The 26,102-nt window shown below is 41.8% G+C and overlaps 1 protein-coding gene across 2 annotated transcripts; it reads right to left on the bottom strand.

Annotated features, from left to right (window-relative positions):
• Positions 1-5,574: 5,574 nt before the first annotated feature.
• LOC306751272 (myocyte-specific enhancer factor 2C-like) lies at positions 5,575-25,959 on the bottom strand (the record flags this gene model as incomplete). 2 transcript variants are annotated; one of them, XM_079234832.1, is made up of 11 exons in its annotated part: positions 25,759-25,959; positions 24,209-24,293; positions 19,356-19,535; positions 14,749-14,952; positions 9,656-9,799; positions 9,399-9,558; positions 9,200-9,241; positions 8,333-8,508; positions 7,514-7,643; positions 5,990-6,113; positions 5,575-5,899 (listed from the first exon to the last, which is right to left on the bottom strand). In XM_079234832.1, exons 3-11 carry the CDS (start codon positions 19,407-19,409, stop codon positions 5,575-5,577), a joined length of 1,359 nt encoding a protein of 452 aa, XP_079090958.1. In that variant the 5' UTR covers positions 19,410-19,535; positions 24,209-24,293; positions 25,759-25,959. The 2 variants fall into 2 exon arrangements, with proteins under 2 accessions (XP_079090958.1, XP_079090959.1); XM_079234833.1 differs by lacking the exons at positions 24,209-24,293; positions 25,759-25,959 and adding an exon at positions 23,758-23,904.
• Positions 25,960-26,102: the final 143 nt, after the last annotated feature.

The raw sequence follows: 26,102 nt of genomic DNA, 5'->3' as shown, positions 1-26,102 counted from the left end.
TTGCCATGAAAGATAAAACTTTTGCTTTGTTCGGTTTTTTTGCCGCCGACTGGGAAAGCTGTGGTTTCTCCTTCTGACACGAGATCCTCAGGAAGCAGTTTGAACAGGAACACGTGCACAAGACTACTGTGTGTGTGTGTGTGTGTGTGTGTGTGTGTGTGTGTGTGTGTGTGTGTGTGTGTGTGTGTGTGTGTGTGAGTGTGTGTGTGTGTAAATATGTGTAGTTTATGTATCCTTCTCAGAATAGTTGCATGTTTGCTGCAGGTTCCTCTCAGGACGACCTTGACGGCTTCTAAACACAGCCCCCCCCAATGCCCCTCCCCCTCTTCCTCCCCCTCTTCCTCCCCCCGCTGTATGAAATGTAGACATGCACAAACACACACCTCGGCTGCTCGCCTGATGTCTTGCAGGAGTCGGCCTCCATGTCGGCATCGAGCCGCCGGCCTCCAGTGAACTCTGCCTTCATGTGTGGAACAGTGACTCATGAGCGGCTTGTTCTTTACAAACAGAAGCGCAGCCAGAACCAGACTAGCTGCAGGACGCAGACACTGCTGTCACCAAGTACACGCTTCAGGTACTTCTACTTCACTCGTGACACTTGTTTTTACTCCACAGCAACTTTCCTTACTTTTTAAAAAGTTTTCTGCTCATGAAACACGGGGAGAGTTTGATAAATACGCTCTGTTCTGAATTAAATTGTGCAAAAGTTACTACGAGCACAGCTCGTCTGATTGGTCGACAGAACGTGTTGTATGAGTTGATGCTTTAAGGTTCTCATGTCTACGTGTGTTCTGACTGCTTTCAGACCAATCGGATCAATGACTTGAGAAAAAGATTATTTATTCATAATGAATGTAACTGTTGATTTGGAAGGTGTGTGATACCACAAATATAAGTACAAGTACTCAGGTAAAGTACCTCAATAGTGTTCTTGAGTATTTCCATTTATGATACTTGTTACTTTCAGAGGGAACTATTGTACTTTTTACTGCACTAAAACTGATAAATATGAATATATGAAATGCTTATTAATTACAGAACTTTGTCCAACAGCAGCATTAGTTGAGTGAGACGCAGGACGGTGGCGCCCCCTGGCGGTCAGTCTGTAGAAGGCTGACATGGCTGTAGTTTTTAAGACGGGTGATGGTTCAATCAGAAAGAGTGGTGTTGCTCTGTAGTTTTGCATTCATTCAGTATATGATATGAGAAGAGACATAATGTCAGAGTCATAGTGAACACAAATATGAACTTTTCTCAAATAACGAGATAAATACCTTTCCTGCTTGTAAAGGAAAGACGGATAAACTAGCTTTCATATCCGCGTCACTCCCAAATCCAGTGGATGGAGAATTAACCTGACAGAGTCAACTTTTGAGTTGTTTTATTTTGAGCAGAATGGAATAAGATTTCAACATTTACATCTATTTTGTTGTCTGTGTAGTTTTTACAAACCAGTGATATTTTATGGTCATTTGGAAACTATCACTGAGATGAAGATGAACTAGTTCAGTGTCAAATAGAACATTCAATAGAAGAAAAAACATTAATAACAAAAATTAAAAAACACATTTAAAGTACATCTTAATTATCGAATGATATATATTGTATAATGGTGCTCCTTGGTGTAGTTTACTTTGAGCTAAACTCTTCACTGCTCTTCATAGACTTCACTTCATAGTGCACTTTATACACTGATTGTGCAATACTGTCATCACATTTGTGTGCCTTATTTTTATTTATTTTTTACCTTTTATTGTGATTCTGTGTGTTAGGGGGACCCAGCAAAATGCGCTTTTCATTGTACAGAGTAACTGACTGCTAGTGCATATGAAATTAAAAATACCTTGAACATTATATACGACACTATGACATCATCGTGATGTTTGATATTCCATAAGCTCGTCATAAGTCCAAACAGCTGATCTCAGACCACAAAGAAACAAAGCACAAACGTGTTCATTGTAACAGAGCCTGTTTTTATTTTTGTATATTTTTCTGCAAAATACAAATACTAGCACGTTAGTACACGCTGTACTTGTTCTTCTTCTGAGGAACATCGTCTCCGAGTGGCGACAAAGGCCAGCTTATGCCGCTAGCTGTCCCCTCTTTGGGACATTTACCTCGTGGTTATGAGAAGCACACGTGAAGAGGAAGAGGAAGAGGAAGGTTTTACATCCACAGCATGAGGACAGGTCTAATCGTTAAGGTCCAAGTCCAGGAATCAAACCAAAAAACCCAATAAGCAGTTAGTTAGGCCTCCGCCTGCAGCCTGAGGATGTGCTCCTCAGGCTTCTCCCTCTGGCCCCTCCCCCTAGCTCCTGGCCCCTCCCCCTGGCTCCTGGCCCCTCCCCCTGGCTCCTGGCCCCTCCCCCGGAAGCTGACCAACCGGAGGCAACACCTCACCGTTAAAGAAAAGCAGTGCAGAATAAAAACACATCCGGGCTCTGCCCTTTTTTATTTTTATATATTTTTTCTCTCAACACACATCATTGTGTAGTTTTATAACTAAACTGCATTCATTTATTATTATTATTTTTTTTACATTTTCTAAAACTAGAACAGCTACTATTTTATTTGAATCAGTGACTTCACTCGCAGACTGCGGCTCAAGCTCCAAATATACAGTTTGTAAACCAAAATATTCAAATGTGAACGGCCCACAGTCTCTGTCCACGCTCTTATTGTGGCGGGGTGTTGGAGCCAGTTTTAGGTACAAGGCACATGACTCAGAATATCCACAGAATATGTCCCCGTAGTCACAGTACACAGTGGTGAGAGTACTCTACTCGAGTATGTCCTGTAGCACGTTTACTAATATACATATATATATATATACATATATATATATATATACATATATACATACATATATATACATATATACATATATATGCATATATATATATATATATATATATATATATATATATACATATATACATACATATATATACATATACATACATATATATATATATATATATGCATATATATATATATATATATACATATATACATACATATATATACATATATATATATATATATATATATATACATATATACATACATATATATATATATATGCATATATATATATATATATATATACATATATACATACATATATATACATATATATATATATATATATATATATATATATATATATATATATATATATATATATACATACATATATATATATATATATATATATATATATATATATATATATATATATATATATATATATATACACATATGTATACATATATATATATATATATATATATATATATATATACACATATGTATACATATATATATATATATATATATATATATATATATACACATATGTATACATATATATACATATATATATATACATACATATGTATACATATATATACATATATATATATACATATATATATATACATATATATATGCATATATATATATACATATATATATATACATATATATATGCATATATATATATATATATATATATATATATATATATGCATATATATACACATTTAATACACATATGTATACATATATATACATATATATATACATATATATATATATATATATATATTCAACTTATTTTTAAGTAAAAAGTATAATATTTGCCTCTGATATGAAGAACTTTTTTTCAGTATGTTTTACATTTGTTGTACTTTTACTCAAGTAAAGTTCCACCACTGTAGGAAATACTGCATATAGTTTTTTAAATAATCACCAGTATTGTGATTATTAACATGTCGACTGTCTGTCTTTAACTTCCAGCTTTATTATGAAAATCTCCCTGAATGTTTAATAGAAAATCCCGCGCGCCTCTCTGCTGTTTTTTATATTACGGTTATCTTTATTAAATAGAGCTGCAGACGTCGAAAGAATATCATAAATCATAACACTATATAAACGTTGTCTGCTGGATATGGCTTTTGATGCTCGACCTTCATTCACCTCAAGGTCGGACCTTTGTGTGTTTTACAGGAAAATAACGTTTTGTTCGTATGGAAGCAAAAAAAGAACAATAATTATGATTATTTTAACAGAAATGTAACCACTGCTAAATACTTCAATTCACTAATATGAATGTGTCAGAATTTAAAGACAAATAAGTGAAATTATGAGGTTTGATTTACAAAACATAATATGTATTTTATTGTTTACAAAACCTTAAAGAAGTTAAACTATTATGTCCATTTAATCCAATGCAAAGTTTTAAAAACTGAATTTAAGAATCTTAAATTAAAACCCTTTTTGAAAACATAACTCTAAAATAGTTTTTTAAAAATCACAACTTTTTCTTTAAATTTGTTGTTTTTCATCCTTCGTTATTAATAATTAATTTGAGTTTTTAGGCATTTTGTTTACATCATTTTTTTATTTTCAGTATTTCCTGAATGTTTCCGCGCTAAAACGACCACAATAATAAAGTATTCAGCAGTGGTTAAATATCATAAATGTCACTCAGTAACGTAGAAGATGGAATTCTTTACTTCACATAAAAAACTCAGTTTTCACTCTGAGAAGCGTTTTCACGTCAAGTGAAACTTTTCTCTGCAAATAACTTCCTCCTTTCTCTGTCTCTCTCTCTTTCTCTCTCTCTGTGTGTCTCTCTTTCTCTCTCTCTCTCTCTCTCTGTCTACCTCTCTCTCTCTGTGTCTACCTCTCTCTCTCTCTCTACCTCTCTCTCTCTCTCTCTCTCTCTCTCTTTCTCCTCTCACTCTCTCTCTCTCCTCTCTCTCTGTTTTTTTACCCTCCAAACATTGAAATATATAAATGTGCGTAATAATAGTTGAACCTGCAACGCGGCGATTCCTCAGCTCAGAGTACCAGACTTCTTCACTTCCTGTTTGTTTGCACACACGTGCACATGAGTGAGCGTGCACGTGACATGTTTGTTATGTACTCAATATACCTCCCAAGCCCCGCCCCCATGAACACACATTGACGTTTATCAAACTGCTAAAAGTACAAAGAAGAAACCGGCGTCTCTGATTGGCTAAACCTCTGTGACTCTTCTATGTACTTCCTAGCAGGTCAATAAGTAGTACGCATGTACTACTTATTGATACCCGGTATGCCCGGTGTACCAGAAGTACTTCCTCTCGTGCACACATCTGCAGTACATGTTCAAATACAGCAGAACGTCACTGTATTCTTATAGAAACGGTTTGACTCCGCCCCCTTTCACACGTTACCATTACACAGAACCACACCCACTCAGTACAAGAAGAATATGATAATAATAATTATAATAATAATAATAATAATAATAACACTATAAGGTAACTTTTACTCCCGGCCCCCATCATGTGCCCCCCACCCCATCATGTGGCCCCCATCATGTGCCCCCCCCATCATGTGGCCCCCCCATCATGTGCCCCCCCCATCATGTGGCCCCCATCATGTGCCCCCCCCCATCATGTGCCCCCCCCATCATGTGGCCCCCCCCATCATGTGGCCCCCCCATCATGTGGCCCCCATCATGTGGCCCCCATCATGTGGCCCCCATCATGTGCCCCCCCCATCATGTGGCCCCCCCCATCATGTGGCCCACCCCTCCGACAGCCTCATGCGCTTGACTGACGGGCTGTGGCGCTCCTCGTGATTGGCCAGCGGCTGGAGCAGGAAGTGGTGCTCCTCGCGCTCCTCGCTGCCCTCGTACGAGCTCCCGCAGCTGGACGCGCTGTCGCCGGGCGAGCGGCCGGCGGCGGAGGAGGCGGAGTAGCCGCCTGCCGTCACGCAACCGCCGACGAGCCCCCCGGCGCCGCCCATCATGCCGACGCCCCGATCCCTGGGAGGGGAGGCCGGCTCGGACTTGATGTGCAGGTTCGGGTGGAGGTTCAGGTTGGAGTTCTGACACAAGGTCCTGGAGGACGAGAGGGAGGAGCTTAGGTTCTATGCTTCCTTTGATTGACACGTGTGTGTTTCCCGCCCCCTTCCTCAAAAAGGTACTCACCCCATGTGTCCGGGTGCCGAGTGCTGCAGATTCTGGATCTGCTGCTGCTGCCAGCTGGATACCGACCCGAGACCAGAACCCCCGAACCCGGACAGAGAGGAGAGGTCGCTGCTGAGGGAGAACTCTGAGGAAACGACAAGGAAACAAGATTTGAAACTAGAACATTTCGCAAGAAATTTAGATGGTGTGGCGACTACTGCCGTAAGACGTCGCAAAATATATATATAACATCCATCCATTATCAGCCGCTTATCCGGGGTTGGGTCGCGGCAGCAGCAGGTTCAGCAGGCCGACCCAGGCTTCCAAGGCCAGCCGGGAGATATAATCCCTCGTGTCCTCGGTCTTCCTCCTACCAGTTGGACGTGCCTGAAAACCTCTAATGGGAGGCGTCCAGGAGGCATCCTGACTAGATGCTGAACACCTCAGCTGACTCCTTTCGACACGAAGGAGCAGCGACTCGACTCCAAGCTCCTCCTGATGTCCGAGCTCCTTACCCTATCTCTAAGGCTGAGCCCGGCCACCCTGCGGAGGAAGCTCATTTCGGCCGCCTGTATCAGAGACCTCGTTCTTTCGGTCACGACCCAGAGTTCGTGACCATAGGTGAGGGTTGGAACATAGACCGACCAGTTAATGGAGAGCTTCGCCTTCCGGCTCAGCTCCTCTTCACCAGGACGGACCGGTACAGCGCCTGTTTTACTGCTGCAGCCGCACCGATCCGTCTGTCGATCTCCCGCTCCACCTTACCCTCACTCGTGAACAAGACCCCGAGATACTTGAACTCCTTCGCTTGGGGTAGGCAGTTTGTCCCCACCTGGAGGGAGCAATCCACCGGTTTCCGGCAGAGCACCATGGCCTCAGATTTGGAGGTGCTAACTCTCATCCCTGCCGCTTCACACTCGGCTGCTAAACGCCCCAGTGAATGCTGGAGGTCACGGTCCGAGGAGGCAAACAGGACCACATCATCCGCGAACAGCAGAGAGGTGATCCCGAGACCCCCGAACCGGATCCTCTCTGCCCCCTGGCTGCGCCTAGATATCCTGTCCATGAAAGTCAGGAACAGGACCGGTGATAAAGGGCAGCCCTGGCGGAGGCCAACACCCACCGGGAACGTGTCTGACTTACTACCGAGGATACGAACACAGCTCCTACTGCAGTACAGAGACCGGATGGCCCGTGCCAACGGGTCCAGCACCCCATACTCCCACAGAACCCCCCACAAAAACCCTGAGGACCCGGTCGAAGGCCTTCTCCAAGTCTACAAAGCACATGTAGACTGGTTGGGCGAACTCGCACGTTTTCATGTATTTTGACGCATGTGCTGATCACGCTGTGGGAGGAGATACCGCCACACTGAATAAATACGTTATTCTAAGATGATCTCATAAATTATGATGCTGGAGGTCATTGTATGCTGTAAAAGTATAATTATAATCACAGTATAGGAGGTTGAAATGTAGTATATAAGTACCATCATGGAACATAAATGGTAGTGTAGTTTGTTGTTTTGTAGTTGTGCGTCCTCACCTGTGCCGTAGGAGGAGGAGAGAGGAGACGGGTACCCGCCCATCAGCTGAGCAGGAAGAGTCGGACCAGAGAGAGAAACCACCGGAGACGACAACGTCTGGGCCGTCTGAGAGTGATTGATCCTCTGGTTCTGGAGAGGAGGCGCATTGTTGTTACACGTACAATGCTCATAATGCTCATACTCATAATACTAATACTCATAATACTTCTGTACCAAAGAATCTGACCCTCCAGTACACAGTACACAGATGTTGTACTGTACACACTCTTGCAGTACTCACCAGCATCAGATCAAAGTCCTCACACTGGACGCAGCGTGAGAACACAAGAGGACAGTTAACCAACAGAGGGAGGAGCTAACTCACAATGAGCTGACAAGGGGAGGAGCTAACACACAGGTAACCGACAGGGGGAGGAGCTAACTCACAATGAGCTGACAAGAGGAGGAGCTAACACACAGTTAACCGACAGGGGGAGGAGCTAACTCACAGTGAGCCGACAAGGGGAGGAGCTAACTCACAGTGAGCCGACAAGGGGAGGAGCTAAGTCACAGTGAGCCGACAGTAGAAGGAGCTAACTCACAGTGAGACAAAGGGGGAGGAGCTAACTCACAGTGAGCTGATGTAAACAAAGAGCGTAGAGAGCCACAGGGGGAGGAGCTAACTCACAGTGAGGCCACAGGGGGAGGAGCTAGCTCACGATGGGCGGCAGAGGGAGGAGCTAGCTCACGATGGGCGGCAGGGGGAGGAGCTAGCTCACGATGGGCGGCAGAGGGAGGAGCTAGCTCACGATGGGCGGCAGGGGGAGGAGCTAACTCACGATGGGCGGCAGGGTGCTGCACTTGTTGTTGTTGTTGTTGTTGGTGGGCGGCATCAGGGTCCGCAGGTCGGGCTTCCGGCTCAGGCTCATGGGAGGACTCTTGTCCTGCATCCTGGACACGCCTCCTGGAGACATGAGGCCCGGGGAGGAGCAGTGCTGGCTGTAGCTGCTGTTTCCTGCATGTACACATTTACACATTTACAATACAGATTTATGAAATGTTTGTTTCGTCTTTGCACGTCTGTCTTGTTTCCTTTGTCTGTCTCTCTTGTCCCCAGTGTGAAGCCTCTTTGTGTACCTAGAGAAGCGCTATAAAAGTTTAAATTATTATTATGATGTCATCGATTTCATGAAGCTATCAGGTGGAAATGTGGCACAAATGGCTTGTAATTTCCTTGTAATATTTGTATTAGTAAAATAGATCCGTTTCGCTCTTCGTTTCTCGTTGGTTTTCTTCAGGAGAAGAAAGAACATTGAAGTAGTTTTCTTGGAAGTGAATAAATGGTCTTAACAAAGTGAATAAATAAAGTCTTAATAAAGTGAATAAATGGTCTTAATGAAGTGAATAAATGGTCTTAATAAAGTGAATAAATGGTCTTAACAAAGTGAAAAAATAAAGTCTTAATAAAGTGAATAACTGGTCTTTAATAAAGTGAATAAATGGTCTTAATAAAGTGAATAAATGGTCTTAATAAAGTGAATAAATGGTCTTAACAAAGTGAATAAATAAAGTCTTAATAAAGTGAATAAATAAAGTCTTAATAAAGTGAATAAATAAAGTCTTAATAAAGTGAATAAATGGTCTTAATAAAGTGAATAAATGGTCTTAATGAAGTGAATAATAAATAATAATACATGAAGTCTTACCCACACTGGAGACCACAGTCTGCAGGTCAGAGCTCATCAGTCCTACAGACACATACATGTTTTTTAGTTTACTGGAATAAAACCTTTAATATATATAAAGAGAGAGAGAGAGAGAGAGAGAGAGAGAGAGAGAGAGAGAGAGAGAGAGAGAGAAAAAAAAAAAGAAGAAGAAGAGGAGGAAGAGGAGGAGCCTCCTCACCGGTGCTGGGCGGCCTCTGAGGCGACAGGTTCCTCTGCAGGTGGGCGGCCGGCAGCAGGTTGTGGTTTCCGAGCCCACAGTTGATCCCAGAGTACAGCAGCCCACTGGGAGCACTGGGAGGGAGGGACCCGCCCATGTCGTAGCTGGAGGGGAGCAGACCCTGCAGGGCGGAGGGGCGTTCAGCTCCTCATGTGCATGTGTATATATATGTATATATGTATGCATGTATGTGTGTATTTATACATAAAGGGACGTACACAGATCCTCTGCCGGTTGATCATCAGGTCGATGTCCTCGTTGATTTTGCGGTACTTGTCGTCGGACTCTGGGCTCTGACCCGCAGAGTCGTCGGCCTCGATGTCGGGGCTGTCGCAGCCGTTTAGCCCCTTCTTACGCAGCGTCTGAGGAGACAACACACACACACACACACACACACACACACACACACACACACACACACACACACACACACACAATGGATGAGTTCAAATACATCAACAATTCTTTGTTGTTGTTTTTTAAGCACAAATCTTGAGGTTTTGTAAAGAAAAACAATCAGAACAATGTTTGTTGTATAAAATAATAATAATAATAATAAATAAAAGTGTTTAATATGACAAACTTCTGTCTATAAGTCTATAAAGTCAGAAGAACACACAATGTAACACATACATGTAGTATTATTGTACTGTGAGGTAGTATTTATTTAAATCAAAGTACAAAAGCATTAAAATACGTCACAAACATAATTAGAACTACAGCGATGAAAGAAACTCAAATACTGAACTTCAGTACAATATTAATATTACGGTACTTTACTTTTTCTTCTTCCATTTTATAACCGTACTTTTTACTGCATATATTATATAACTTCATTCAGATTATTAAAACAAAAATATAATCAACTAATAAATGATGTATTATATATTCAATGGCAGTTTATACACACACACATTAATGCATCAATAATTATGATCAATAATATTATATATACTATTCTGCGTATTGTGTACTCTAAGGCTTCACTATAAGTATATTTTGATGCTAATATAGCGATCAATAACTCAGTCATGTTTAAGATGAAATATGTCTGACTCCACCACTAGAGGGCGCCGTCTGACCAGAGATCACCGCAGTAGTACTGTAGTACTTAAGGGAAGTACTAATACCTCAAATCTGTCTCGAGTATTTCTATTGTACCTTTCACTGCAGTAAATATATTTAATAACTTTAGTTACTTTACATATTATGATTATTGATTCAAAACATGTGTGTGTGTGTGTGTGTGTGTGTGTGTGTGTGTGTGTGTGTGTGTGTTGCAGTGACAGGACTAATGGGCTGTGATGTGCTGAAGCAGACGACTGAGAGCCAAACCCACATACTGTACCACACACACACACACACGCACACACACACACACGCACACACACACACACACACACACACGCACGCGCGCACACACACACACACACACACACACACACACACACACACACACACACACACACACACACACACACACAGCTATCCCACTCATCCCAGTCATGTCCACCTGTTTGGCTTCAGAGAGAAGGGAGGGGAAGGGAAGGTCTCGGGTGAGAGGAGAAGAGGAGGAGGAGGAGGAGGAGGAGGAGGAGGAGGAAGGGGAGGAAGAGGAGGAGGAGGAAGGGGAGGAAGAGGAGGAAGAGGAGGAGGAAGAGTGGAGGCAGCGACCACCAATACCAGCGTGGCTCCCGGAGCGATGGCCGTAGAAGGCTATTTTTGCTCCGCAGCGTTTCTCGTCACTCCCTCAGTCTGTCTCTGTCTATTAAAACACACACATACACACACACACACACACACACACACTTCTCGTTGTGTGTGTGTGTGTGTGTGTGTGTCAAAACATTGACTGTTTTCTCTCTTTCAGCTCTGTTTCGGTCTCCTCCTCTTCAGGTTAGACTTCTAAAGTCAAATACTGTGATGTCACTTTAAACCACTGGAATGTGTGTGTGTGGTGGAGGGGGGGGGGGGGGCAGGGGGTTTGAACAGCTTCCTGCAGACAGCTGGAGAGGGAGGAGGAGGAAGAGGAGGAAGAGGAGGAAGGGAGGAGGACCCATAGCATCATAGCAGCCCTCCTTCACCACAGATATAGTTATTTCTTTTTACAGTTTCACTTCCTTAAACTGGCCACATTTTTCCGTGGGTGGTCTCTTCCTCCTCCTCAGATGAAGCTGTGCGTGAGTGTGTGTGTGTGTGTGTGTGTGTGTGTGTGTGTGTGTGTGTGTGTGTGTGTCTCTATCTTCAAAACATCCACAAACGACGTCGCTTCTTTTAATCGTCTGAGTTCCACCAACAGACTCCGACATAAGTTAACTTATTTCAGTTGTTAGATCAGATTTTGATCTTTCCAACGGTCCTTGAACGCGTCATGTGTGATGAACGAGCCAAATCAAAGCTTTAAAACATTTTATTTAATTCCTTACGTCTCATTTAAAATAATCCGTTGACTCTAATCAGAAGTAAAGACATGAAACTCCTCAGTGAAACTATGACGTCATGATGATTCACCTGAGAGGCTGAAACATGTTAATAGATCAATAAATATAACTCCTTTACACTTTAAAACAATGTCATATCATTTGCCAATTTTTGTAAAATAAAATATGAAATAAATGTCACTCTGTTATTTGTGTTTTTAAAGAGTGATGTCATCATAACTGAGCTGTCTGCTCTGAAGACGTGTTCCACTTCTAGTCCTGGTGGTGCCTGTTCCAGAGGACTTTTATTTTGAAGGGCTTCAGAGGGCTAAACTTCTGTTTAAAATGAAATAATAATAATCATAACATCTCCTCCTCTGTGGTGAGACGCTCTGAACGGGTCAGACTGGTCATGACGGGGAAAGAAGGAAGGAGGCTGTGGTGAAGAACGTCTCTCCTCATTTTCCTCCACACACACACACACACACACACACACACACACACACACACACACACACACACACACACACACACACCAGTGATGGCTATTCTTAGCTGTGTACTGGGTTATTTTTAGACCACTACCGGTTTCCAGCCATTTAGCTGGGAAGGAACGCAGCCAACACAAAGGAACTGAGACACATGCGGGAGTGTGTGTGTGTGTGTGTGTGTGTGTGTGTGTGTGTGTGTGTGTGTGTGTGTGTGTGTGTTTCAGATTAGAAACAGATTTTCAATAAAACACACACACAGAATAAGGTTAACGGAGTGAGGAATGCAGAACTCCTCAGTTGTATAAATAGCAGAAGGTTCCCAGACTGAACCAACAGTACAATATGCTGCTACCACACACACACACACACACACACACACACACACACACACACACACACACACACAAAACAAAGGAGCCTCTCTTCTACTAAATTCCTGTCGGGCAGATTTTTCTTTTCACAGCTTCTTCATGAAAACAAACTGAAATTCTTTTTCTTTTTTCTGTCCTCGTCTTTATTTACCATCTGAAATTTATGAGTAAAATATGTTTTCATAAACTTTGAATCTGTGGAGAAACTAAAGCTGTCGGATGAAAGTAGAAAGTAGTAGAAGTAGTATGAGTACAAGTACCTCAACGTAAAGTGTTTCTCAAGTTTTAAAACACAAAACCACAAAGGAAAGAATCAGCACATACATCATATATGTGTATATTAATATTCTACTCCTCTGTTGTGATCTTTATTGAAACTCTGGCACGAGAAGTTCCATCTTGTCTTATATTGAGCATTTAGCTTAGCATAAAGACAGCTAGCCTTAATGCTAAGCTAGGCTAACCACGGCCTGCTGCAGCTCCACGCTTCATCAGATTCATGTCCGTCTCGCTGCTCGGCCGCTAACACGTAGCGTGACCTCTGAGTGGTGAGCGTGACCTCTGAGTGGTGAGCGTGACCTCTGAGCGGCGAGCGTGACCTCTGAGTGGTGAGCGTGACCTTGTGGCGTGGAGACATGTGCTGGTGGTGAATCTCCCAACAGGTCTCACATGTTGAGGATCCCTCATCATCCAATCAGAGAGCAGTCAGATTAAGAGCAGCGTGTTGGCCGAGCTTCAAACGCTACCAGATGAATGAATCATGCTGTGATCACGTGTGTGTGTGTGTGTGTGTGTGTGTGATTGTTCACACACACACACACACACACTTTGATCTCATATCTGATGATTTATTCCACAAAGTCGGCGGCCATCTTGACTGCATCAGCGTGATCATAAAGTTGTTTTGGAAATAAAAAAACGGAAAAAAAAACGTTTCAACTTTTCTTTGACAAAAAAAGAATCTGTACTTAACTTTTACTTCTAAAAATGTTTTCCCCGAGTTTGTTTTCTTGTAAATTTACAACGTTAATAAGGAAAATTCTTCTATATAATATCTAATAATCATAGTCCCACAAAACCTTGCAGAGTATCTCCTCCCACAGCGCTATCAGCACATTCAACCGGCCGTTTCCCTAAAAAGTGTGAAACGCGTTGCGAAGCAGCAGACTGTTCTCTTGTGAAGGAGGAAGAGACGTGAATTGGATTCCTAGCATGAAGCTAGCTTGTGTTATACAAAATGGCTGACTGTGTGTGTCTGTGTGCGTTTGCGTACATTTGCGTTTTTTTCTCTCGTTAATTTACCACTTTCACCTCAGAGAATATTCTCTTTTTTTCTCGTAAATCTGCGAGAGAAATGCTTGAATATTGTCTGTAATCTCGGAAATTATTTTCGTAATATTTTCATTCTATACCTATGATGGCCCAACATAGGTAAATAATAATAAATAAAGACATAGACGTTATTTTAAATAAACATTCTCCTCCACCAACAGGAGGAAGTAAATAAGCCGCTCGTTCACACGCCGGATAAACCGATGAAGACGGATTTCAGTAACGAGGTGAACGGGATTGTGGGAGATTACCGAAGATTACAGGTTGTGACGGGGGCGTCAGCCAGGAGGCCGTGTGACCGGCGGCGTGGAGGGAACCGCTCAGGTGCCATCAACACACCTGTTGTTCATGTGTTCATTACAACCCAACAGATTTGTATTTGCACCCAAAGAACGTGAAGAAAATCAGAAAGTTTACATTTAAAATATTATTTACGGTCTAAAAATGTAAAATATTCAGTTTATTGTCATAGAATTATCATAGAATATTTGAAATGGTAAACTAACCACCAATCAATAATCTGAATAATTTTGCCGATTGATTCAATCAATTAGTGGACTAATGTTTATTAAGTATAATAAAATAAAAACATGGAAAAACCAGCAAAAGTTCATGTGTTTGTGTGTGTGCATGTGTGTGTGTTTGTGTGTGTGTGTGTTTGTGTGTGTGTGTGTGTGTGTGTGTGTGTGTTCCTCACGTCCACGATGTCGGCGTTGGTCCGGCTCTCGTGCGGCTCGTTGTACTCCGTGTACTTCAGCAGTACTTTGTCCATGTCGGTGCTGGCGTACTGGAACAGCTTGTTGGTGCTGTTGAAGATGATGAGCGCGATCTCGCAGTCGCACAACACGCTCAGCTCGTACGCCTTCTTCATCAGCCCGAACTTACGCTTGGTGAACGTCACCTGGGGAGCAGGAAGAGAAACGTCTTCATGTGAGGATTCAGATCTAAAGTCATTCTGGAGCTTTGAACTAGAACAGCATCACGGGGACTTTTGTTGCTGTTTATGTTTATGTAAACATTCATGGTCCCCAGGGGATGAATCATGTTGACGTATATGATCCTCTGACTTTTCCTCTTTCACATGTATGGCTTTTATTGGAATCTCCAAACAATTATTGGATGTATTGTCATGAAATGTGCAGCTAACAGACATTCATGATCCCCAGAGGATGAGGCCTACTGATTTTCTCCTGAAGCTTCACCATGAGGTCGACACGTGTGGTTCAGACTGAAATATCTCTATAACTATTGTTTTACTGACATTGCTGGTCACCAGAGGATGAAGTCTAATAATGACGTGAATAATGAAGCTAAAAGCACGTGAATAATGAAGCTAAACGCACGTGAATAAAGAAGCTAAACGCACGTGAATAAAGAAGCTAAACGCACGTGAATAAAGAAGCTAAACGCACGTGAATAAAGAAGCTAAACACACGTGAATAATGAAGCTAAACGCACGTGAATCATGAAGCTAAACACACGTGAATAAAGAAGCTAAACGCACGTGAATAATGAAGCTAAACGCACGTGAATAAAGAAGCTAAACGCACGTGAATAAAGAAGCTAAACACACGTGAATAATGAAGCTAAACGCACGTGAATAAAGAAGCTAAACGCACGTGAATAAAGAAGCTAAACGCACGTGAATAAAGAAGCTAAACGCACGTGAATAAAGAAGCTAAACGCACGTGAATAAAGAAGCTAAACACACGTGAATAATGAAGCTAAACGCACGTGAATCATGAAGCTAAACGCACGTGAATCATGAAGCTAAACGCACGTGAATCATGAAGCTAAACGCACGTGAATCATGAAGCTAAACGCAAGTGAATAAAGAAGCTAAACGCACGTGAATAATGAAGCTAAACACACGTGAATAAAGAAGCTAAACGCACGTGAATAAAGAAGCTAAACGCACGTGAATAATGAAGCTAAACACACGTGAATAAAGAAGCTAAACGCACGTGAATAATGAAGCTAAACGCACGTGAATAATGACGCTAAACACACGTGAATAATGAAGCTAAACGCACGTGAATAATGAAGCTAAACGCACGTGAATCATGAAGCTAAACGCACGTGAATAATGTAGCTAAACGCACGTGAATCATGAAGCTAAACGCAAGTGAATAAAGAAGCTAAACGCACGTGAATAATTAAGCTAAACACACGTAAATAATTAAGCTAAACAAATGTAAATAATGAAGCTAAACACACGTGAATAATGAAGCTAAACACATGTAAATAATTAAGCTAAACACACGTATATAATTAAGCTAAACACATGTAAATAATTAAGCTAAACGCATGTGAATGATTGAGCTAAACGCACGTGAATATTGAAGCTAAACGCACGTGAATAATTAAGCTAAACGCACGTAAATAATTAAGCTAAACGCATGTGAATAATTAAGCTAAACACATGTAAATAATTAAGCTAAACACATGTGAATAATTAAGCTAAACGCACGTAAATAATAAAGCTGAACACATGTAAATAATTAAGCTAAACACATGTGAATAATTAAGCTAAACGCACGTGAATAATTAAGCTAAACGTACGTGAATATTGAAGCTAAACGCACGTGAATAATTAAGCTAAACGCACCTGAATATTTAAGCTAAACGCACGTGAATAATTAAGCTACACGCACGTAAATAATTAAGCTAAACGCACGTAAATAATTAAGCTAAACGCACGTGAATAATTAAGCTAAACGCACGTGAATATTGAAGCTAAACGCATGTGAATAATTAAGCTAAACACATGTAAATAATGAAGCTAAACGCATGTGAATAATTAAGCTAAACATGTAAATAATGAAGCTAAACACATGTAAATAATGAAGCTAAACACACGTGAATAATGAAGCTAAACACATGTAAATAATTAAGCTAAACACACGTAAATAATTAAGCTAAACACATGTAAATAATTAAGCTAAACGCACGTGAATGATTGAGCTAAACGCACGTGAATATTGAAGCTAAACGCACGTGAATAATTAAGCTAAACGCACGTGAATAATTAAGCTAAACGCACGTGAATAATTAAGCTAAACGCACGTAAATAATTAAGCTAAACGCATGTGAATAATTAAGCTAAACACATGTAAATAATTAAGCTAAACACATGTGAATAATTAAGCTAAACGCACGTAAATAATTAAGCTAAACACATGTAAATAATTAAGCTAAACACATGTGAATAATTAAGCTAAACGCACGTGAATAATTAAGCTAAACGCACGTGAATATTTAAGCTAAACGCACGTGAATAATTAAGCTACACGCACGTAAATAATTAAGCTAAACGCACGTGAATAATTAAGCTAAACGCACGTAAATAATTAAGCTAAACGCACATGAATATTTAAGCTAAACGCACGTGAATAATTAAGCTACACGCACGTAAATAATTAAGCTAAACGCACGTAAATAATTAAGCTAAACGCACGTGAATAATTAAGCTAAACACACGTGAATATTGAAGCTAAACACATGTGAATAATTAAGCTAAACACATGTAAATAATGAAGCTAAACACATGTGAATAATTAAGCTACACGCACGGCACGCGTTCATCGTGACGGATCTTTGCCTCACGAAGGTTTCAAGAGCCGGCTGATGGATTTTCAATACTCCACTGGAATAAAGGAAACTAGCCTGAAGTCGGAGGAAACTGTGAATCACGACTTGTATTTTGTGCCAGTTCCTTTTATTTCTGAAAATGATGTGTAAAAATAATTCCTCATTGCTCAGAAAAGACTGCGTGGGCGCTTCTGTAAACACTGACGGTCGACGCTGAAGCACTGAAGCAGGAAGTCACTCAGATGGATGTTTATGTTCACAGCTGGGGTTAAAATCTGAGTTTCAGCTTCATATTCTCTGCTAAATAAGTGTAATTAGCCCGAAGGTTTGATTCCAAACTGATCGTCTGATTGCTTTGTTTGTTTGTTGGACCTTTTTTTATTTATTGTGATATTCTTCCAATATGTCTGCAATTAAGTTGTAAGAGTTTGTAATGTGAGCAACGTTATAATAAGCAGCATTGTAGTTTAAAACCAGTCTTCAAAGATGAAGCATCATAAACATGCGTACGGCATCAAGCAGTCCAGTGACGGAGTCAGACCCTTGCCCGCTAACCGGGGTCAGGAAGCACATGTTCCTCTACTTCCTGTCAAAACAGGAAGTGGAGGAACCGCTCCCCCAGATAAGACTTGAGTGTTCACACACACACACACACACACACACACACACACACACACACACACACACACACACACACACACACACACACACACACACACACAAGCCCTCATTGACAATAAGTCATCTCCGCACTGAGCCGGCGAGTCACATGACATCTGCAGCGTGAGGAAGCTGGTGTTGTGTTGGTGAGTCTGAAGTTTGAGCTGAAAGGTTTAGACAAAGAAGAAGAGAACTGCATCTAACGGTTATTCACTAAATCAGATGAGAGGGAAACCACAAATCAAAATAGGTTTAATATTTTATCAAATATAAAATCTATTTGTAAAGTCGGACAGCGCACAATAAATAGAACAATAACATGTTGCTGGATTCATATATGGTTGATTTAAAGACATCTGGTCTCATCATTTCCCGCCATATTTTCACTCTGTGTTTCTCAGCAGCGTTTTTGAACAACTACAGACCTGAAGCTAATGAAGCTAATGAAGCCTGAAGCTAACAAAGTCTGATGCTAATGAAGCTAATGAAGCCTGAAGCTAATGAAGGCTGAAGCTAATGAAGCTCATGAAGCCTGAAGCTAACAAAGTATGATGCTAATGAAGCCTGACGCAAATGAAGCTAATGAAGCCTAAAGCTAGTGAAGGCTGAAGCTAATGAAGCTCATGAAGCCTGAAGCTAACAAAGTCTGAAGCTAATGAAGCCTGATGCTAATGAAGCTAATGAAGCCTGAAGCTAATGAAGCTAATGAAGGCTGAAGCTCATGAAGCCTGAAGCTAATGAAGCTAATGAAGCCTGAAGCTCATGAAGCCTGAAGCTAATGAAACCTGAAGCAAATGAAGCCTGAAGCTCATGAAGCCTGAAGCTCATGAAGCCTGAAGCTCATGAAGCCTGAAGCTAATGAAGCCTGAAGCTCATGAAGCCTGAAGCTCATGAAGCCTGAAGCTAATGAAGCTCATGAAGCTAATGAAGCTCATGAAGCTAATGAAGCATGAAGCTCATTAAGCTAATGAAGCTCATGAAGCTAATGAAGCATGAAGCTAATGAAGCCTGAAGTTTGAAATTTTTACGTTTAAGTGAGTTTTGTTTCCTTACATGTCGGTTCCGTTCGTCCATAATCCGAGCGATCTGGATCTTTTTCCTCCCCATCTTCTTCTTCTTCTTCTTCTTCTTCTTCTTCTTCTTCTTCTTCTTCACAAACGTCTTCTTCTTCTCTGGTTCTTTTGTTTGTCCTCAACGGTTTTTCACTTTTCAATCCACAGAACTCTCCGTCTCCTTGAAAAAGCACACAAACATAAACATTACGGTTAAATTAAAAACACGCACACACACACACACACACACACACACACACACACACACACACACACACACACACACACACACACGTGCGTTTAGGAGGAAGTGAAACCACCAGGCTGCTCGGCTTCGCCACAAAAAAAACATCTGGAGGTTTTTCAGAAAACCACATTTGAAAGCTGAATTTTTTTAGTTTTTACCGCTTGCCAGAAAAACGCCCTAAAAATGTATTTTATGGCAACTTTCGTTGTATTTAGCTCCGCCCACTCTTGTCACTTCTGGTTGCAAAAAAAACAAGATGGCGACGGCCGAAAAGTCGAACTTAAATGCTTCATGGCGTCAATCCACAAACTATAAGCCCACTTCTAAAGGGCCGTCTCTTCCATCAGTCACTTTCATGAACCAGTTACAATAAGCTCATGTGTGTGTATGTGTGCGAGTCGCTCCGTGTGGTTCTGACCCTTTGACCTCTGACCTCTCGCCCGTCGGCACTTTAAAGCCCTTCAGCCTCTTTAAATGCTGCGAGGAAGTTCTCTATTAGCCGTCAACACATCTGCTGCAGGAGAAGCAGATGAACCGGCTTACAGGCGACCTGTGCGGCGCCGTGTGACCCGTGTTCTGAGCTCAAGAGCTGGCGGGTCAACTGTACACACACACACACACACACACACACACACACACACACACACGGCAGGTTTCCCTGGCAGCCCTCTGCCGTCATCACAGTAGTCGAAGAGGAAGACGAAGAGGAGGAAGAGGAGGCGTGAGAGGAATACGAAGAAAAGGCTGCTTGTCTTCATCAAAAATATTTAGAAAAAGGCAACCTGCAGATTGTTTGGTGTTCGTTACGTTACGAACTCGCAGGACTTTCACTCGGAGACCGGTGTTCGAGTCCCGCGAGAAACAAAAACTCAAAGTCGACTTATTTTAACTTTACGTTAAAATTTACGGAAAAATACTTGAAGTTAAAATCACGATCTTTCTTACGCAACACGACCGTCAAATTCTGTTATTTTTTATTCATTTTTTTACTAAGCGTTTAAAACTTTGACCAAAATAATGTAGAATGATGCTCTTCTTCTTAAAATTTCTTCTTCTTCTTCTTCTTCTTCTTCTTCTTCTTCTTCTTCTTCTTCTTCTTCTTCTGTGGTATTTCTCACAGAGGAACCTGTTTCCTGCTCCTTCAGACTAAACTGAGGGACCGAAGGAAGATGAAGGAAGATGAAGGAAGATGCTCAACAGAACCTAAACCACCAACACCAGTAAACTGACCCCAATGACGCTGGAAGCGTTCTCTGCTTCAGCATTTTAAATGTTTCATAGGATCTTCATGCTTTGATCAACATGTCCGGCCGGAGAGCGTCACCAGAACATCTGAAGTCTGAGTCCCATTTAACACGTCGCTTCAGGAAATAGAAAACAAAACACACACCAGGTTTAAATTTAGACTCAGCATGAAGAGGAAGAGGAGGAGGAAGAGGAAGAACAGGGAATTTTAGGCCCAACAGACGAGAGACGTTTGAGGACGATTACATAAAACGGTGAAAATCTGCGTCTGTAGAATCTTTTCTTCCAGCATGACAGCAGATCTCCACTCGACTCGCCCTCATGAGAACAAACCTGCTGCTATTTATAGCCGCAGAGCGAAGCTCCAAAAATAAGAAGAAGAAAAAGAATGAACTTTTTACCCCAAAGCAACGAAACACTTTCAGACGGAGAGAGACGGCCGTCAGCGTCTGTCCTCAGCTGCTCTGTGTGTGTGTGTGTGTGTGTGTGTGGCGGGGGGGGGGGGTCAGATCCCCTTCATGGTCCCCAACAGAACCAACGTTTTGTCGTTCTCAAACATGGAAGTGAACTTATTTTTTCATATTTAAAAAAATAATATAAAAATAACATATTTATTTGACTTGTTACCGAATGCAGTCACGAAGCCTCCAACAGAACACAATAATACAATGACGCCAATGACCGCAATGACGGCAATGATGCCAATGACCGCAATGACGCCAATGATGCCAATGACCGCAATGACGCCAATGACGCCAATGACACCAATGACACCAATGACCGCAATGACGCCAATGACGCCAATGACGCCAATGACACCAATGACACCAATGACCGCAATGACGCCAATGACGCCAATGACGCCAATGACGCCAATGACACCAATGACCGCAATGACGCCAATGACGCCAATGACACTAATGACGCCAATGACACTAATGACGCCAATGACCGCAATGACGCCAATGACACCAATGACGCCAATGACGCCAATGACGCCAATGACCGCAATGACCGCAATGACGCCAATGACGCTAATGACACCAATGACACTAATGACGCCAATGACCGCAATGACGCCAATGACACCAATGACGCCAATGACGCCAATGACGCCAATGACCGCAATGACGCCAATGACGCTAATGACGCCAATGACCGCAATGACACCAATGACACTAATGACGCCAATGACCGCAATGACACCAATGACCGCAATGACGCCAATGACGCCAATGACCGCAATGACGCCAATGACACCAATGACGCCAATGACGCCAATGACGCCAATGACCGCAATGACGCCAATGACGCAAATGACGCCAATGACCGCAATGACACCAATGACACTAATGACGCCAATGACCGCATTGACACCAATGACCGCAATGACGCCAATGACGCCAATGACCGCAATGACACTAATGACGCCAATGACCGCAATGACACCAATGACCGCAATGACGCCAATGACGCCAATGACCGCAATGACACTAATGACGCCAATGACCGCAATGACGCCAATGACCGCAATGACGCCAATGACGCTAATGACGCCAATGATACCAATGACACTAATGACGCCAATGACACTAATGACGCCAATGACACCAATGGTGCCATGTTGAATCAGAAACTATGGAGGAGATAAGCCACGCCCCCTCTCCGGCGCGTCTAGCGTGAATGAAGCGAATAAACCACGAATAGTAAACAGCGAGTAAAATTACGCAAGAAGACGTCTCACCGACTTGGCGTTTATATAAAATTTGCTCCGATAGCGATTCTTCAGACGGAGAGGAACTCGGACCGCCGGCTTCCCCAAAGACGGGAGAAAGTTCCACAAACTCCCATCGTGTGTTGGCAATGACGGGATGTAAAAATCAATGCAAAGCCTACAAAGAGTTCGGTCCCTGAAGGCAACACGAGGTCCAGTTGAGAAGGTTTTGCAGGAAGAGCTGGACCGATTCCCAACGCTGCTGCGTGTCGTCGGATCAGGACGCCGGTCGTCTTCGGACGTCTGAGACGTCGACGCTGAAGAACCCAACGCTGCTGCTGCTGCTGCTGATGATGATGATGCTCATGATGATGATGCTGATAATGATGATGATGATGATGATGATGATGATGATGGAGGAAGCTGGAGCTGTGGTTTGGTTGAGTCACCACCACATGCTCACCAGCCGCCGATGACATCACACATGCAGCTCTTCAGAAGACTCTTCTCACGAGCTGAACTCAGACATCAACATGACATGAGTTTAGATGTCTGAGGGAGAATGGATGCAGAAATATCCGCTAAGAATCTTCACTTGTTTCTATATTTCTTCCCTTTAAAGGAATCCAGGGATTTCATTGTCTGAGTCAACTTCAGGATCTTTTACTCTTTCTCTCCTGATGGCTCTGATTTATTTTGTCATCATATTTGTTCTCATATATCAGATTTCTGACATTTAGGTGACTTAATTTTTACGGAAAAAACTGACATTTAACAGAATGCAAATTCCCTGCCGTTACTAAAATTAATATCGTTAAATATGAAATAATGAAATAAAGTTCATAAAATAATGTTTTAAAACACAAACTAAATCTTTGGAATGTATTTTTGCTTTAAAACACTACTTTAAATCTGCAGTCTAGAAGTATTACTGTTATTAAAGCTCCTGATTATATTCTAATACATCGTTATCACCTTATATTATATAATAATACTTAATAATGTGCTTTTCTATAGACCCAATCACCTTATTGTCCCTATTGGTCTCACATTGTTAAAGTGCTGCATTGTTTTGTTGTTTTTGTTGTTTTCCCAGCAGAGATGAAACTGAATAATATCTGAAGAACAGCATGATGATAACCATAATAATAATAAAGAACCATCGGAGCTCTTCCTCCAGCTCAGTCTCCTCCTTACCGAGTTGCAGTAGAAACTAAACTCTTATTCCTCACATGGCACCGCGGCTCCAAAAGCCCGGAAGGTGTTCCAGCTCCGCGGACCGGTCCGCGCTGCGCAGCGAGCCCGAGGACAGAGCTCCAGCGCCGGGGACAGAAGCTCCAGCGCCGGGGACAGAAGCTCCAGCGCCGGGGACAGAAGCTCTAGCAGCGGGGACAGAAGCTCTAGCAGCGGGGACAGAAGCTCCAGCTCCGGGGAGAAGAAGCGCAGAAGCGGGGACAGAGTTGTGCTTCTGGGCGCAGAGCTCGGTCTCGTGTGAGGAGGAGACCCGCAGACCCGCGCTGCTTTCCTGTTGTCAGTCCGCACGCTCCGCAGCACACACACAAATACACACACATACACGCATACACACGCACACACACGTGCGCGCACAGTAGAGCCACGCTGTCCCGAGCACATAAGAGCAGCTCACCTCTGCGCGTGACTTCCTCTGCGCGTCTCCGGCCAGCGGTTCAGTCTCTGCAGCGCGCGCGCTCCTCACGCGCGTCAGCGAGCACCTGGACGACACACACACACACACACACACACACACACACACACACACACACACACACACACACACACACACACACACACACACAGAAGAAAAGAATATGAGATATTTTGTGTGGAGAAAAAAAAAAAAAGGTTGAAGAAAATAAACCCAATAAAAGTGAATTGTTGTTGAGAAGAACTTTTATTTTGAGTTTTAATTATGAAACGTTGTGTGACGTTTCAACAGGTTCAGAGGCTAACTGGCTCAACACTGCCTCCCAGCGGACGGAACCGGAAGTTAATTATCTGAAACTCAGGAGGAAAGTTTCCTCAGAAGAGAAATGTGACTAAAGAGTCAAGAAACATTTAGAATAAAAATATTCACATTAATTATAATACTCATTAATATATTCCTGCTGTTACTTAATTACTGTTATAATAGCAGGTAGTGACACAAACAACACAAAGTTTTGACTCATTATTGTTTTTCATATTATTAAAAAGGGAGTTTAAAAAAAAATGCTTCTGCATTTTCTTAATTATTCTTTAAATTCTCCAAATTTCCGTTTCTGATTCAACTAAACTAAATATTTCAAAATGACTGTTCATGGATCAGATTTATTCAATTTAAATACATAATCTGTGATCTGACATTAAACTCATAGACATTTACATTTAATAGTTAATGCCAAATATATTCAAAGTAATTTGTTCTATTTTCAAATAACTTAAAGACATAAATGATGACACAAGCTGGAGATATAATAATTAATTAACACCATAAGTAAAAAATAGCTTTATGTAAATTAAATATGAAAATATGACTTAAATTGTAAAAACACATTTTAAAAAGCATTTAAAATGACAAAATTCAGATAAATCCAGCTTCAATAATTAATTCACAAAAAACCTAAGTTCAGAAAACACGTTTTAAATTAATTTGACAAATATTTAAAAACCTTTTCATAACAAACACAAACAGTCCACACAACGTGTTTCATGGTTTGACCACCAGAGGGCTCAAACGAGCAACGTTTTATTATAAGTGTTTAAAAGTGTTAAAAATGTTTACTTATCTTAAAACAAAACGAAACAGACAGAAAGATTATTAACTGATTAATACCTACATATGAATATCGGCATCAGAGACCAGCTGGTGAACATATAGCAACTAAAGACATATTTACACAGAATGTGTTGGAGACCAAAAACAGACAAAAGAGACCGAATATCTGACTTATATTTGTTGAGCGGCCAGAAAAATGCCAAAAAACATAAATTATAAAGTTGCTGCTACACGTCGAATAAATAAATATAAAACAAAAAGTCCAGCTGGTGTTTCCAGCTTGTTTCTGCTGCCCCCAAGTGGTCAGAGACGGTACCGGTCTGGCTTTAATCTAACTCAGAACTCAGTTTGCATGTTTTCTTCTTCCCTCCATAAATATTTAGCAAGATTCCAATATTCCAATATTCCAAGTTCTCCCTCACCTTTGGGTTCCGGTTCCGTCTTCACCTGGAAGGTTCCCCAGCAGCTCCAGCTGTGGGTTCTGCTCAGCCGATCCCTTGTGTCAAACAAGAAAGGATTCTCTCTTTTTTAAAACAAGAGAGTGAAAGATAGATAGAAAGATAGAAAGAAAGATAGAAAGAAAGAGGTAAAGAGGTGAAGAAGTGAAGAAGTGGTATTAAGCCAGACCAGCTGGCTTAGAGAAGAGGGGGGACCCAGGAACTGGGTTGCGTTTGGATCTGAGATCAGTCCACAAAGAGCCGAGGTCGTCTACAAGCATCAGACCCTGAGGCTCACACACCACGCCCACACACACACACACACACAC

Source organism: Taurulus bubalis (genome assembly GCF_910589615.1).
Source record: "Taurulus bubalis genome assembly, chromosome: 19".
Lineage (NCBI taxonomy): Eukaryota > Metazoa > Chordata > Actinopteri > Perciformes > Cottidae > Taurulus > Taurulus bubalis.
The sequence above is the reverse complement of the archived record's forward strand: the minus strand, read 5'-3'. Positions and strand labels throughout refer to the sequence as shown.